This window comes from Carcharhinus amblyrhynchos, chromosome 14, assembly GCF_965287045.1.
Source record: "Carcharhinus amblyrhynchos chromosome 14, sCarAmb.v2.hapA, whole genome shotgun sequence".
In the NCBI taxonomy this organism is placed as follows: domain Eukaryota; kingdom Metazoa; phylum Chordata; class Chondrichthyes; order Carcharhiniformes; family Carcharhinidae; genus Carcharhinus; species Carcharhinus amblyrhynchos.
In genome coordinates, this window is record NC_137337.1 from 24,254,476 (window position 1) to 24,270,330 (window position 15,855).

Here is a 15,855-nt window from a genome sequence, read left to right on the forward strand (position 1 = left end):
TGTTGAAGCTATCAAGATAGCAGCTGAGTGTACTTAGTAGAACCATGACTCGTACATTTTCTCATTTATATTTCAGGAGTTCAGTAGATTAACATAATTTATTCAAGAGCCTAGGAGTCTATACTGTTACTATGGTGATATAATGACATTTAAGGCTGTAGGGTACTGCCATTTCCAGGTCAATTTTGGGTGTGCATCAAGAAGAAAGTTACAATCTAACTTGAGAGAGAGATTCTGATGTAATATCCAATACAAGATTACTTGATCATGAGTGTTTGTGTTGACATCAATTTGTGTTCATGCCAGCTGCAATATAACTTCAATCCTGTGCAAACCATGTTTTAAGATTCACTCAGCAGTTGCTTTGAAGGTTTTTCCCTTAGAAAATTAACTTCCATTTGTGATTTATCCCTCTGATATTAAAAGTTAACACTTAAATGAAATTTACTGATATCTACATATTCTAACTAAAGGAGTGGTTGAAAAAGTAAACAAGCATCATTTTTGGTTGCAGTGGTGTTCCCTGATTGGCATCTATGTGGTGTAGTCCATTGGGCCAATGGGAATTTAACACTAAAAGTATTACATTTTTTATGAGAAAACATGATACACCGGAATACAAATTTATATTTTTCAACCCTGGCCAACGGCATGCCACAAATGATTACATGGTCTTTACAGCACTATAACCATTCTATATTTTACACCCCCTTCAAGATGGGTTTTGAGGTGGTGGGCATAAAATTGAATGGATGGGATTCCCCCCATAAGCCCACCGGCCCAAACACTGATGCCATTTCACCATTGGGCGAGCAGGGCTTTCGCTGGGAAAATTGCCTTTTCACCTGTTAAGGCCCTTGCGAGACCACTTAGTGGCCATTTCCTGCCCAACCTCAATTCTGTTGGAAGTGGGTGCAAGTAGGATGGGAAACTGAGGGAAAAAAATCTTTTCTCCAACTCAGGTAATGGGGTGGGAGGGCGCCTCAAACTTAAACCTCCTTCAAATTTGCGGTGCCCTCCCCTCTGGGCCCTTGGAGCTCAAGGTCAGTCTTCTCCCATTGGCCAACCCAACATTGAAATCAACCTCCTCCCAATGCTCTAGAGCATCCGTTGTCCTGCCATTCCAGGGAGTTACTTCTTGGCAACGCACTGCAGTACCACTTCTGGCCACTGCAGTGGTGTGCCTGGCCAGATTAGACAGCTGTCCGCCAATCTGATTAGCTGACAGCTCTTACAGATGAGATTTCCTTCCAAGGGTAAACACACATCCTGCCCGCTGTCAATCAAAGCTCAAATGAGCATCAAATGGCAATGGGCTCCCGAGAGCTGGCTTCTTAAAATCCTACCCATAGAGTAGAGGTAGGAATATGCTATTCAGCACCTTGAGCTCATTACAAGTATTGTCCATGTCTACAAAGAATTCTTATGGTCTGCAAGTTTTCCCCTAATATTAGCTCCAGTGATTTTTATGCTGGAATAAAAGACTGCATAATAAATTTCATGGAGAACCCTGTGCCTCATTTTTTTCAAATTACCATATATATGCCTATAAAAGTCTGATTTTTGAGACTAATTTTTTTTCAGACAAAAGTCAGCAGAGGGACTGTTAAACAGTCATGCTTGACTAGGGCCCAAAAGAGACTGTCACAATGGAATAAAGTAAAAACTAATAACACCAAAGAATTCATATTAATTTTCTAATATTTATTTATTATCTAACAGTACAAACCATATGCATTTCATCAACACAATATAAATCTGTACCATAAAGAATTAACTACAACACTTCACATTGAATTCCTTTCACATCACTCTGAACGCCATTTGATTCAACAAATTGTCCTAATTAGCCTGCTTGTATTACATCATTTTATGGATCTTCTTCATCATCATCATTCCAACCAATAATTTTCTCCAGCACTATCCTGTGCATTTGATATTCCATGTTGTAGAAATTACTTTTTGACAATATTGGGAAATATTGTCACTGGGCTCACTAGCAACACAACGTTGCTAGTGAGAGTTACCAAATGTTCCTTTGCCTTCCAAAATCCAATTGTTTCTCATATTTTGGATAATGTCCATGAGACGTTTATTTATATTTTGCTCCTTAGGCAGTCCCTCAAAGATGACGAGCATCCACTCTGTGCGATGGGGGCTGAGATGGCGAGAAGTTCGGTGCACGATCTGCAGACTCTACCACGTGCAGGGCAGGTGGTGCATGAAGGGTCAGGCTGATGAGGTGTTTGGAGATTAGTGTACTCACTCGGAGTTTGCTTCTGCCAGCCCCCCAGTGTATTTGGTGTCATCCCAAGTAAACCCTCTCTATTTTGGTCAGTCGGAAGCCAGGGATTTCAGAGTCAGCATGAATGTTTAAACTCTTCAGGGATCCTTTGAGGACATCCCTGAAGTATTTCACGTAATAACATGATTGTTTTGCCAATGCCTGTTAACTCATAGTGCACATTTTTCTCCAGGTGAAGGGTCTTGCTAGGCCTTACTGCACTGGCACATTTATTCTTTTCTCGTTTATTGACTACCTCTCTTCAATCTATAACTATTTTCTCAGAAGCTTTACGTCCCTTGGTGCTGCACAGTTATTACTCAGCTTGGCAAATTGTAAATTGAATCAAGCACTTGTTATTGTTTCTTGAATGCATCATGATAAATCATGAGTTACACATTAATTTTGTCGATTGGCCAGGAGATTGTCACTAGGATTGGCGGAGGGTAAATCTAAAGATGCCTACAAGTATCTTCAAATTAACAAACCATAGTAATGAACTGGTAGGTAATTAATATTCACAGCAAGTTTTGATCCCAGAAAACGTTTGAGTCAACTTCTACACGAGGTAGTGAAAAACCCTGTTTTTCCACAACCAAAAGTCACGGGATCAACTTTTAAACGAGATTGACTCTCACATGGGTATATACACTAATCTTAAACTGTCTTACAATGTGCAAAGAACAAAAGAAAATTACAGCTCAGGAACAGGTCCTACAGCCGTCTAAGCTTGCACCAATTATGCTGTCTGACTGAATTAAAGCGCCCCACCCTTCCGGGGACCATATCCTTCCATTCCCATCCTATTCATGTATTTGTGAAGCGCCCCTTAAAAGTCACTACCATTTCATCTTCATGAGGATTTACTTCATTGGAATCACTGAAATGAGATACATTAAGCATTATGTTTATTTTGTATAGCATTGTACTTCAGCCGAATTCCTCAAACGGCTTTTAGTGAAATTGAGTTGAATTGCATAGTCTAAGTCCAATTTCATATTTATTGCATATTGTAAATCATTTTACCTCAAGAAAAAATGTAAGAATACAATTTTCAATATTTTGATCAATAAAAAAACTCCATCACACCTTGGTTGCCAGCCAAATGAAACCTTTTATTGATTTCCATTTCCCACCATGGCAGCGAATTTGTCTTGCTCTCCAATTGTAATGAAGCCATAAATTTATTTTTTAATATTACTGTTTATCATTTCACTATGAATAATAAACAATGATTTTAGAAGATACTAATTTTTTCAATGTTCAATTATTTAATACAGTTCATTGATTATTTTTGATGAACTGTATTGAATACAAAGACACACATTTTCCACTTCACTAATTTTAGTGCAAGCAAGTGGATAACTGTTGGCAATTCCTACTCTTTTGCTCTTTTTCATTGCTCCTTCACATTCTGTGTTTGCATTGCTCATGTCAAGTCCACATTTGATGATTTGTTAACATTTCAGTACTTATACTATTTGTTGTCAGCAGTGACATTTTTCCACCAAGCTCATAACAAAATTTATGCATGATATTCTGTTCCTTGCATCCCCTTTCCTTGCTCATCTGCTGCTTAGAGTCATGTGTTGGATGATAGTGACATCAGTATTTCTAATGATTTGCTTCTAATGCTCCCTATAAGGCTATTGTTCAGCAGGCCATTTTTCCCTGTCCTCATCTGATCATTTTGTTAGTTGCTTTGTTTCTATGTGCTGAACACCTCCTAACACCTCCCCAGTATCTGACTAGCAAAAATTGTTCAAAACTCATTAAAACTTTGCACTACATCTGGCACTTAAAATGCCAAGGGTTTTTAGGACCACTGTTTGAACACTGTCTGGGCACTATAGACCAGTACTAAATACAAGTATACTACTGTGAGCATGCTCCATTTGATTCTAAGTCATAATTCTCAATGGATCATGTCCTGTCACAATTGTTCAGCAGCAACCCCGTATAAGAGCTAGCAAAACACACAGCAGTTGATGGTGTATGGAGTTGGAACATTACCCACACAGTGTTACATTGGCCTAGAATTTCCACAAAGCGCATCGTCCCTATTTTTAAAAATAACACACCCATCGGTGGCCTGCCTGTGGTGTTACAAGTGTGCTTTAGCTGCATACAATGGATATAAGTAGCAGGAGAAAGATTGAGAGGATTGAAGGCGGAAGCCCAGATTTCAAGCAGTAGATTCCACCAAGGATAGAAGGAAGGCTACTCATTGGATTTTATATGCTTCCCTGCCTTCAAACCCACCAATGAGGGAGCACAAAATCCAGCTCTTTATCTTTATTTCAGGTACCTGATAACAAGCATTTAGACAGTTGTATGGTTAAGATCGGCACAACCTCAGACTAAAAGGACGATCCTTTAAAACAGAGATGAGGAGGAATTTCTTCAGCCAGAGAGTGGTGAATCTGTGGAACTCTTAGCTGAAGAAGGCTGTGAGGCCAGGTCATTGAGTATCTTTAAGATTGTTAATATTAAATGGTATTTTTCCAAATAAAGATTAATGTACTTAAATTATAACTTCTAGTTTTAGCATACTAAGACTTTCCTACAACTTTTTTTTAAAAAAAGATCCTGTTTGTCCAAGGGGTTTTTCAATAGCAACTCTTGCTGCTCGCATGTATTTCAAAGCTGATATTTTGTTATAACTCATACTCTATACGGGACATGTAACCAAGAATGAGCTGTTTCAAGTGAGTATCCAAGGTGGTGGACTTTTTCTGCCAGTAATGACACCAGTTGTATCCTCAATCTCATGTCAGCCACACTTACCATCTCTATGTCCTTTTGTAGATCCCTGTTTTGCCAATTAAATATAGAATTGGAAATATGTAATATTGAACCATCTCTTAATAATCCTAATGATAAAATCAGTGCTTTTGATGAGAAACACCATTCCACTGCGTATGAAGAATGGAGAGCCAGGGAATGGTGGTTGGCAAGAATAAATACAACAGGAGAAACAAAATTACTTCCTTAAGAATTGGTGGCATTGAGCAAAAAATAAATATAATGGGCAGCACGGTGGCACAGTGGTTAGTACTGCTGCCCCACAGCACCAGGGACTCGGGTTCAATTCCTGACTTGGGTCACTGTCTGTGCAGAGTCTGCATATTCTCCCCATGTCTGCATGGGTTTTCTCCGGGTGCTCCGGTTTCCTCCCACAGTCCAAAGATGTGTGGGTTAAATGGATTGACCATGATAAATTGCTCTTTAGTGTCAGTGGGATTAGAGGGGTGTATGCTTGGGGTTGCGGGGATAGGGCCTGGGTGGGATTATTGTCGGTGCAGGCTCCATGGCCTAATGGTGGCCTTCTGTACTGTAGGGATCCTATGATTCAAGAGAGAATGAAGAGAAGGCTGGAAGCGGTTGTAAAGATGAAAGGTATTAAATGACAACATAAAGATTAGACATCAGAAAAAAATCAAAGTTGGAACAAAAGGAAAAATAAATAGAGATGGGGAATATCTGAAATAAAATTGGAATAACATTCGTGCCTTAGCATTACAGCTAATCATTTAAGAAGGTAAATGATGAGATTTCAGATGGAGGAATATCAGCAGCTAGCTGGTGAAACATCTGAGGTATCAGAAAGGTCTTTTTGTTTGACAAAGCTAGCTATACAATGATCCTGTCTTTAATACACATCACAATTAGCCCTGTATTTTAACAGTTAAATATATTCTGCACTACACTGTCTTTTACTTTTTTAACCATCGGTTGGTCTTCTGTAACACAATCATCTTTGTCGCTGTGCTATTTATTTCACATGTGTGCACATTATTCCTAGGTTTTTTTTATGGCAGAATAGTATTCTAACAGCATTTTGTTTAATATGAAGAGGGGTTTTTTTTTAGCTCTGCTTTGAAAACAGTTAAGAACAAAAATCATCCTTCATCTTAAAGAAACTTTGTTGTATCAATAGTTTCATACGGTCCTGATACATCACTATAAATGCTACTTCTTCAATTTACTTGGGTCAATCTTGTTTTAAGGGACAGCCCCTTCAATAAACCTTCAGTACACATATCTACTTTTTAATCTTGCATAAGGAGCCATTGGGACAAAATTTCAATGTTGGATTAAATGAAGAATTAAGAGCTATAATCACAATAGTCATTGTTCCATGTTTTTTCGTTTTCTTTTTAGAAGTTACAGAAGGATCACTTATTAGCTCAACAGGTTTTGAAGAGTATAGCCCAATGGTTGGAGCAGCAAGACAAGTTCCAAGCTTTGAGTCTCACTGTATGATCAGCTCAGATTCAGGAATAGAGATGGCACCAGGAGATTCTATTGAATTGGCCAAATCTTTGGTGGACCCCATAGGGTCTGAGAAGGCAGAAGACCAGAACTATATTGACATGTGCCGTTCTGAAGAATTGAAAGCCGAGGAGTTATCCAAAACATACTGGGAGGAGAAAATGATGTGTTTTGTAGATAATACATCAGCTGACACAGTGGCTTCCCCAGAAAGTCTGAAAAAGTCAGCTGAGGAGATAAAGTTGATAGAAGAAATGAGCCCCTGTCTGAGTCCTGAGGAACCAACAACAGCACCGTATGTGGAAGAGCCTTCAGATGAAGACATTTCAGAGAAATGGGAAATGGAGGACCCCCAGCACAATATTCACAAAATGGATACACGTGCATCACCAACCCACGTTTTACTCACTGAGATAGAAACCATTGTAGATCCCAATAGCAGGTGCAAGCCTCAGCACGAACAAGAGACTAAACTGAAACAAGGATCCGATGTAGTGCCAACTGTGACTGTATCAGAACCTGACGATGACAGCCCAATCTCCCAAACGCCTACTCCCACAAGCTCAGGTAACAATTGTTATGTGAGTTACTCTAATAGGTTGGTTGTCTGTGTACACATCATTTCAAAACTGTTTTTTATTCATTAAACTACAGTAATAGTTTTGTGTGCGTATATATGTTGACATTTTATTTAACTTGAACATTTGATTCTTTTTCCCTTTTTTTGGCTTGTTGATCGATCAGATCTTGAATGTTTGTCAGTCTGTGACTTACTTTATACAACTTACAATGGTATTTTTGTTACTTGTGTGTCTATCCTGTTGAGATGGCTGGTCAATTTCACCATCAGGAGAGAGAACAAAATGTCACAAAATGGCTACTGATAGCCCAAGTATGAAAGGACACAAATAAAATGTGAAATGTAAAGGAGAAACTGTGTGACCCTGTGCTTGCTAACATGAGCTTACAGTGATTGATGCATACTTAGTCAATGCAAATAGATTTTTAAAATACATGTTATTTATCTCAACCAGTTACCCTTCCTTCCCTTTCTTTAGTCTTTTTTCCTGTTACCCTCACACTTTCTCTTTAAAAAAAATAAAATTGAATAATGAAAAAAAACTGTCTGTCTTCCTTTCTCTATTGTTATCTCTCTCTGCTTGTCTTATTCTCTTTTCTCTTTGATTCATAAGTGTTAGAAATTAGACGAGGTGACGTTAACCTACTAGATGGCTAGTTAAAACCACGTAGGTTATTTAATGTTTTTTAAAGCTTATTTATTAGTGTTGCTAACACTGCAATGAAGTTTCTGTAAAAATCCCCTAATCATCGCACTCCAGCGCCTGTTCGGGTACACTGAGGGAGAATTTAGCATGGCCAATGCACCTAATCAGCACATCTTTTGGACTGTGGGAGGAAACCGGAGGAAACTCACACAGATACAGGGAGAACATGCAGACTCCACACAGACAGTAACCCAAGCTGGGAATTGAACTCAAGTCCCTGGCGCTGTGAGGCAGCAGTGCTAACCATTGTGCCACCGTGTTGTCCCCAAACAACCTTGACCATAATTTCTATGCAGACTTTTGGGCAGATTTAGTTTAATCTAGAGGCTTGTTAGTTAATTACAGCTGAATTAATGTTTAACTCTGTCCGTTGCTGCCACATTCCAGTTAGTTACCGACTCCATTCTTGGATCGCCAGCTATCAGTGATACAATTAATTTCTGGACAAGACTCAGCAGGGATAGTGTCTGTTAACGTGTCTGAGCAGATAAACATCTTGAGTCAAAGCATTAAAATACAGGCCAGTGATGATAGACACACAAATCTAAGAGGGATTTCATCTTGGACACATCGAATCATGTCCAGATTTTCCAGCTTCTCCTTGCATGGATTTGTGTTGCAGACTCTTGTCGTTTTATTTTTTTTCGGCAAAGTGCTTTCTCAATTGCTGTGGGTGTTTCTTTATTTTCAGTGCCAATAAAGAGTGCGCAACAAAACTGTGGTTGGATTTTCACAACTTCAACCAACTAAATAAAACTCCTCATTTGTGTTAGCGAAAACCAAAACCATCTTTCCAACATGTTTGGTTCACGTTCTCTGGAAATTCTCTGAGCTTATATTTTTACTTAAGTTTACAAAGGAGAGTGTCTCAGAGGAAAATAGCTTTGCTTCATCTTTTACTTAGATACCCATGAGAAACCCTATAACCTTTTTTCTGGAAAATCCATTTAGACTCACTACTTTTTTATCCCTTCCTCAATGTTCATGACTTCTACAAGCTTTTACTTTTCTACCCAGCTTTCCTTCTTCCATCTTCCCTTCCCTTTGTCTCTGCAAGGTATTGATTCTCTCTTGGGGTGCAGTTCTATTATGTTAGTCCCTTTCTTGTACTATGTATGTGTGAGTATTGATAGTGGTTGTTGGCAAAAGATTCAACCATGGATAGTACCACAGCAGGGCCATTGTATCACCCTTCCTTGTCCAATCTCCACATATTTGTAATAATCCTAAACTTTCATAAGTGTGCATGATATATAGTCTATTATTTTGGCCAAAAAACTGGAGGGGCACTGCATCTTGCTTTGATGGGAAAAAGCCATCACTCTAATGCTACAATTAATCCAGTCTTTTTGAAAGATCTCATTGATGATGCATGTTTGTTCCCAGAATTGTCTAAAGTAATTTCAGTAAATGTAATAGGAAGTCTGAATCATTTTTCTTGACACCTTCATGATATTCAAGCTTTATAGTAATTGATTTTAGCTTGTAAACTACCAATATTCCTGATGATTTTTTAAATAGATTGGCACTGGTATCCTTCACTCTCTTTAAAAGTTTGTTACAGTGAATTTCTCATTTCCTGTTGTATGAAATGCAATGCACCATGCAGCATGCCTGGCTGTTCCAGTTTTTTGTTTGCAAAGTAGCTGAAAAGATACGGGGCAGGAGTTTACGGCCTTGCTCTGGTGAGACCGGAAGTTCCTGCCTGAGATCAATGGAGATTTCCGTTGTCGGACCCTCGCCCGTGTTGATGCCATGGCAGGCGAGTTGATAGAGTTCCGGCCATGATATTTTTCAAGATTTTTTTTTAATGCTAATGCACTACCCCATGTCCATGTCCACAACAGAGTAGAAATGTTCAATTGAATGACATTAGCTTGTCTTCCATTTGAAAAACACATCCCATTGCACTACAATAATTAGAATGCATGGAGCTCTAAATTCTGCTTCCATTTTTTTTGCTTCCTGAAACATGCAGGAGTCTTCAAGTTAAATACAGCATACAGTTTTTTTTTAATGGCTCTTTTTAAAGTTCAAATGAGGGCAATATAAAAGAAAGTTCTAAAATTATAATGTGGTGACCAATCTTTGGGGCTGTGGAATCTGTGGGGCCTTGCAGTTAGAAAACAATCTATTATTTCCAGCTTTAAAACCCTGCTTCTATTGTTAAAATTAATGAAGAGCTGCTCCTTTTAAATGCTCTTCTATGCCACTGGGCATGAATGTAACATTCAGTGAGACTATACTGGAAAAAGCATCCAGGACAGGTATAAATTAGCCATTGGGTATTGTACTGTCAAGCACTAGAAATGAACATGTGGCAAAACCAGCAGTTGAATTCTCTGCTGCACTCTGTGTTTCCAAGCAGGAAGGGTTGGGGTGGCATGATGGCACAGCGGTTAGCAGTGCTGCCTCACAGCGCCAGGGATCCGGGTTCAATTCCGGCCTTGGGTCACTGTCTGTGTGGAGTTTGCATATTCTCCCTGCCTCTGCATGGGTTTCCTCTGGGTTCTCCAGTTTCCTCCCACAGTCCAAAGATGTGTGGGTTAGGTGGATTGGCCATGCTAAATTGCCCCTTAATGTCAGAGAGAACTAGCTGGGATAAATACGTGGGGTTATGGGGACAGGGATTGTGGTTGGTGCAGACTCGATGGGCCAAATGGCCTCCTTCGGCACTGTAGGGATTCTATGATTTTACAATTACACCTCCATGAAAAGAGGGCAGAAACATTGGATAGAAATGCCATTGCTGGCTTGGTCTTGCATGCCTCTCTAGAGACCAGTCAAAGGGAGTTTTAGTAAGGTGTGGTTGCAAGAATGCTTGCCGATCATCTTGATGGCTGAACGTTGCAAGGCACTTTTGAAAGGAGAATCTGTTTTAACCTGGATATATCTCAAGTCTAGCTCTTTAATAATACGACTGAGTTTTAAAAGTGACAAACCTTAGTAGATGTGATGTTGATCATAAATGAGGTATTACTTAATGTACTATTGCAGCAGCAAAAAGGAAATAACTTTGAGTGCTCACTGAGCATATTTTCTGTCTGCATTTATGATTGCAGAAGAATCTGATTCACAGATTGAAGCTGCTTACCACTTCCTGGACGAGGAGCGCCCCGCTGCTGACAAGGCTTCAGACAAAACTCAATGTTTTCCTTTAAATGCCACAGAGGAGGAGAGGTCCCTAAGTGCTGCCTTAACAAAAATAGACGAATCTGAGCAGAACTTGCCAAAGCTACCAGCGACAATACTGGACCTTGAGGCCAGCAGTGCCGAATCTGGAGATTCTGAGATAGAGGTAGTGCCAGATGAGTCACTGTCCGTGGAAGAAGCTGAAGGTTGCAGCTATATGACATTCAGGCAGGTTGGTGGAACTCCACCTTCTTCTGTTTCTTCGGTCCAGTACAGTATCCTGAGGGAGGAACGCGAAGCTGAACTCGACAGTGAGCTCATCATTGATCCCTATGACGCTTCGTCAGCATCTGAAGAGAGTCTCCAAAGAGAGCAAGACTCCCCACTGAAATCTAACAGCATGGGGAGAGAACCTGACGAAAAAGCCTTAACAATGGACAGCCAGCAAGAACTGGACCTTCAGTCAAGTCGATCAACTTCCTCCTATATTGTCAAAGGTACAAGTGGAACAGATGCAGCTACAGCTGAGCCTCCCACCCCCCTGAATCATTCCGAAGCTTTCGTTACCCCCGAGGTAGTGGTTGAAGAACCATCTTCTGAAGAAGTGTCTGAGGAAACAGCTGGAAAAATAAGTGATAGCAAACCTTCAGACGGAGCCAAGACTGGAAAAGACTTGGAGAGCAGCCAGCCCATTTCTTCTGAGCGGTTTCTGCTGGTACTAAATAAGAAAACAGGTAATTTTAGCCATTACTCTGACCATAGTGATTTATTTTAAACCGCCTTCATGTTTCACTAATTGAAAATTTTCTAATCCATTTGTTTTCAACTTTCCTTTTTATGTAGAAGCGTTTTAAAAAAAATTGCATGTTCAGCTACTTAATGTTATTGTATGTTTATCTTTGGTTGAGTTCCAGCCAACTGATTTTTCTCCCCTGCACCATCCCCCACCCCAAATCTAATACCCTGAGAATTGAAATGTGTTGTATAATAACTAGCAGCCAGACAAGTGAAGCAAGTTCAGTGAAATGTGAACACCTGAATTATTTATGAGGCAGTGCACTTGTTTTTTGACAAATGGCTGTTCCGGCTTGTGAAAATGTTTTGAAAGGTGCAGCTCTGGGCACACATTACATTAATGTGTTGTTATCCCTCTTTCCTGCTATATATCCCTGTAGTCAAAGACTTGAAAGTGGAAAGAGTAAACCATCCGTTCCTGCCATCTACTGTAATTAGTAAAATGACTGTCAGACTAATTGAATACAAGTGGGGCAGGAATCGATTTGGATCATACATTTAAACCGGGTTTTCTAATTTTGGAGAATGTGATTATTTAATTAATTGATTATTTTGAGAATGTGTGATTTTTAACCATTATCGAATAAATAAAAAAGACCTCTCTTCCTGAACTCTTCTACCCTAGCTTGAACAGAGGCAGACCACTCAGGTCCTCGGGCCTGTCCCACCACCTTTCAGTGAGATCATGGCTAATTTGTACCTTAACTCTAAGTACTAACCTCTGCTCCATTTCATTTTATTCCCTTGTCCAGCAAAAATCTATCAATTTCTGATTTAATATTATTAATTTTTATGGGAGAAAATTCCACACTTTTACCATTCTTTGCATGAAGAAATGTTTCATAACCTCTTTCCTGAAAAAATCTGACTAATTTTAAGGTTAAGCCCATTTGCTCATGACTCCCACATCAGTGGAAATTTTTCTATTTACACTATTAATTTCACAATATTAAGAACCTCAAATCACCCTGAATTTACTATACTCCAAGGAATATAAGGATGGTTTATGGAATCTCCCCTCATAATGTAATCCTTGGAAACATGATCACATTCTAATGAGTTTGCATTGCACTCCTTCCAAGGTCAAAACGAGATGTGTTACTCTGAACTGTGCACAGTATTCCAAATGGACTTCTTTGCAAATCTTCCCCCCTTTATGTCCCAGTCTTCTAGTTATAATGACTGACATTCTATTAGCCTTTTTGATTATTCATTGTTCCTAACCACTACAGTTTAGTGGTCTATGTACAAGGACCCCTACATCACTTCAGACCTTCACTCTAATCTGCTTTGTTTTGATCCATCTACCCCAGTCATCCACTCACTTAACCTATCAAGGTCTCTATAGTTTTATGCTCTCATCCACACTACTTACTATATCACTAATGTGTATGTGTTATTGGTAACCTTGAATGTATGGTTCTCTATTGTGTCGCTAAGTCATTAATAAATATGATGAAAAGTTGAGGCTTCCCCACAAATCTTTATAGAGCACTTCCTTCTGATTGAAGTATATGCCCATTATGCCTACCTATGCTCTGTTTTCTAATAATCAGTTTAATCATGTTAATTATTTGCTTTCCATTCCATGAGCTTTGATTTTATTGAGCAGTCTGTTATGAGGTTCCTTAGCAAATGCCTTGTGGAGGTTATATAAATGATATTCATGGATATTCTCCTATCTGCTATTGTAGTTATTTCCTTAAAAAAAAATTAGGTTCATTAGACGTGACTTACCCTTTCCCAATCTATGTTGGTTTTCTCCAAACAGCTGAAATTTCTCAAAGCATCATCCACTCTGTCCTTAATTATAGATTCCAATAACTTGCCGCAGCGGATGTTAGATTAGCAAGTCCATAATTTCCGGGTTGAAGTGCACTGTGTCTGTCCAGACCTATACAGGCAGAGATTTCCTGGCCTCGATGTTATACCCTTGGCAAAGATCTGACGGGGCTTCATCCCTTAGCAGGGTCTTTTGCCAGCAAAAGTGAGAAAAAAGCTGATGGTTGTTTTGGAATGAAGAATCTGGTGTGTGTGCTTTATCTTTAGGATCCTCTTTGTCATTGTCTAATCTGAGGCAGCTGAGGGTGGCAGGAATTTTCATATGTAAACCTCACACCTACTTCTTGAATTGCCTAAGGGCCAAAGGGACAGGGAAGTGAGGTGAGGAGCGATGATGTGTCACACTTCTCCTGTAAATTGGATCTTCACCTTTAGAAGTTGCACATTATGCTCCACCTTTTGTAAAGATTCAGAAATTCTAGGGTGATGTAGAGATCTAGCTGAAACAACTAATTCTGAGGATTATACAGTGGAATGAGAATTCCTCAGAAATAGACATCCAGAAAAGGGGCAGCTTGATATTGTGTACAGTGATTCCTCTTAATGTGAAGCAAAACTATTGCTCCTCTATACCCATGATTTAACTTGGTGGAATTATCAGATATTAGTAATTGAAATCTGATTGAATTAATCTAGCTGCAACAATAATGCAATGAGACAGTTCAGAAATTACACTGTGTTATAACCATACGACTCTATTTATATACTTCTAAATTATGTATTTGAATTGCTGGGAACCTCTGTTCACAACAGCTTTTTTCCATTGGGGGTCTACTCCTGTTGGTTCTTTACTTACAAAATGCATGACTTCATATTTCTTCACAGTAAAAAGATCTTTCTCAATCTGTTAGTGAGCTTTTGTTTCATCAGGCAGTTTCAATATCATGTTCTCGACGCCCAAGTACAAGTAGTTATCGAGGATAGAATGGACCAAGCACGAACCATTAGGTTACACCATTCCTAGCCATTCTCAAACACACATATTTATTGTGATGAAACTATTAAGTTATCTGAGTTATGTAGTTATGGCCTTGAAATGTAGTGGACAAAGCAGTTGGATAGTGATGATGTAAGGTATCATTTTTAGACTATTATCTCATTCAATTTTAAACAAAAGTGAAATCATAGTTGCTGGATAACAATTTATAGGTTTAGTATATCCAGGATCCTTAGCAAATTTTACATAGTGCAAATTTCTGCTGGCATTTACAGGGCAATAATAATGCTCTTTACATGTGACCTTTCTTCTTGGAATCATAGAATCCCTACAGTGCAGGAGGAGACCATTTGGCCCATCAAGTATGCACTGACCACAATCCCACCCAGGCCCTATTCCCATAACCTAACCTATTTACCTTGCTAATCCTCTTGACACTAAAGTCAGTTTAGCACGGCCAGTCAAGCTAACCCGCACATCTTGGGACTATGAGAGGAAATCGAAGCACCTGGAGGAAACCCACGCAGACACAGGGAGAATGTGCAAACTCCACACAGATAGTGACCCAAGACCAGAATTGAACCTGAGTCCCTGGCACTGTGAGGCAGCAGTGCTAACCACTGTGCCACCGTGCCATTCAGTAGTTAGCACCGCTTTTTTAAAATTTATTCTTTCATGGGATGTGAACATTGCTGTCTAGGCCAATATTTATTGACCTTCCCTAATTGCCCTTGAGAACGTGGTGGTGAGCCACCTTCTTGAACCACTGTAATCAATGTGCTATAGATGCACCGACAATGATGCTGGGGCAGTGTGGTGATGGTTCGTTTAAGAGCAACACAGTAAAATAAGGCCCAATCACCACAGGCGGGAGTTTCAAGATTTTGGTCAGCGACAGTGAAAGAAAGGTGATGTATTTCCAAGGCAGGAGGTTGTGTGGCTTTGAGGGGAACTTACGGGTCATGGTGTTCCCATACATCAGCTGTTCTTGTCCTCCAAAGTTAGGGGTTTGGAAGATGGTGTTGAAGGAGTCTTGGTGAGTTTCTGCAGTGCATCATGTAGATGGTCAGTGCGTCAGTGGCGGAGGGAGTGAATGTTTGTGGATGGAGTAACAATCAACTGGGCTGCTTTCTCCTGAATGGTGTTGAGCGTCTTGAATGTTGTTGAAGTTGCACCCATCCAGGCAAGTGCAGAGTATTCCACCAGACTGCTGACATGTGCTTTGTAGCTAGTGGACAGGCTTTGGGAGTCAGGAAGTGAGTTACTCACTGCAGAATTCCCACCCTCTGAATTGCTCTTGTAGC

The 15,855-nt window shown here is 39.7% G+C and overlaps 1 protein-coding gene across 1 annotated transcript in view; it reads left to right on the plus strand.

The window, feature by feature from the left end:
- rtn1a (reticulon 1a) overlaps nt 1-15,855 on the plus strand; it is a 173,023-nt gene that overhangs the window by 76,734 nt on the left and 80,434 nt on the right. Inside the window, exons 3-4 of the mRNA XM_080202436.1 lie at nt 6,449-7,126; nt 10,908-11,711. Coding sequence (XP_080058562.1) covers nt 6,449-7,126; nt 10,908-11,711 — 1,482 coding nt within the window. The remainder of the gene's footprint in view (nt 1-6,448; nt 7,127-10,907; nt 11,712-15,855) is intronic.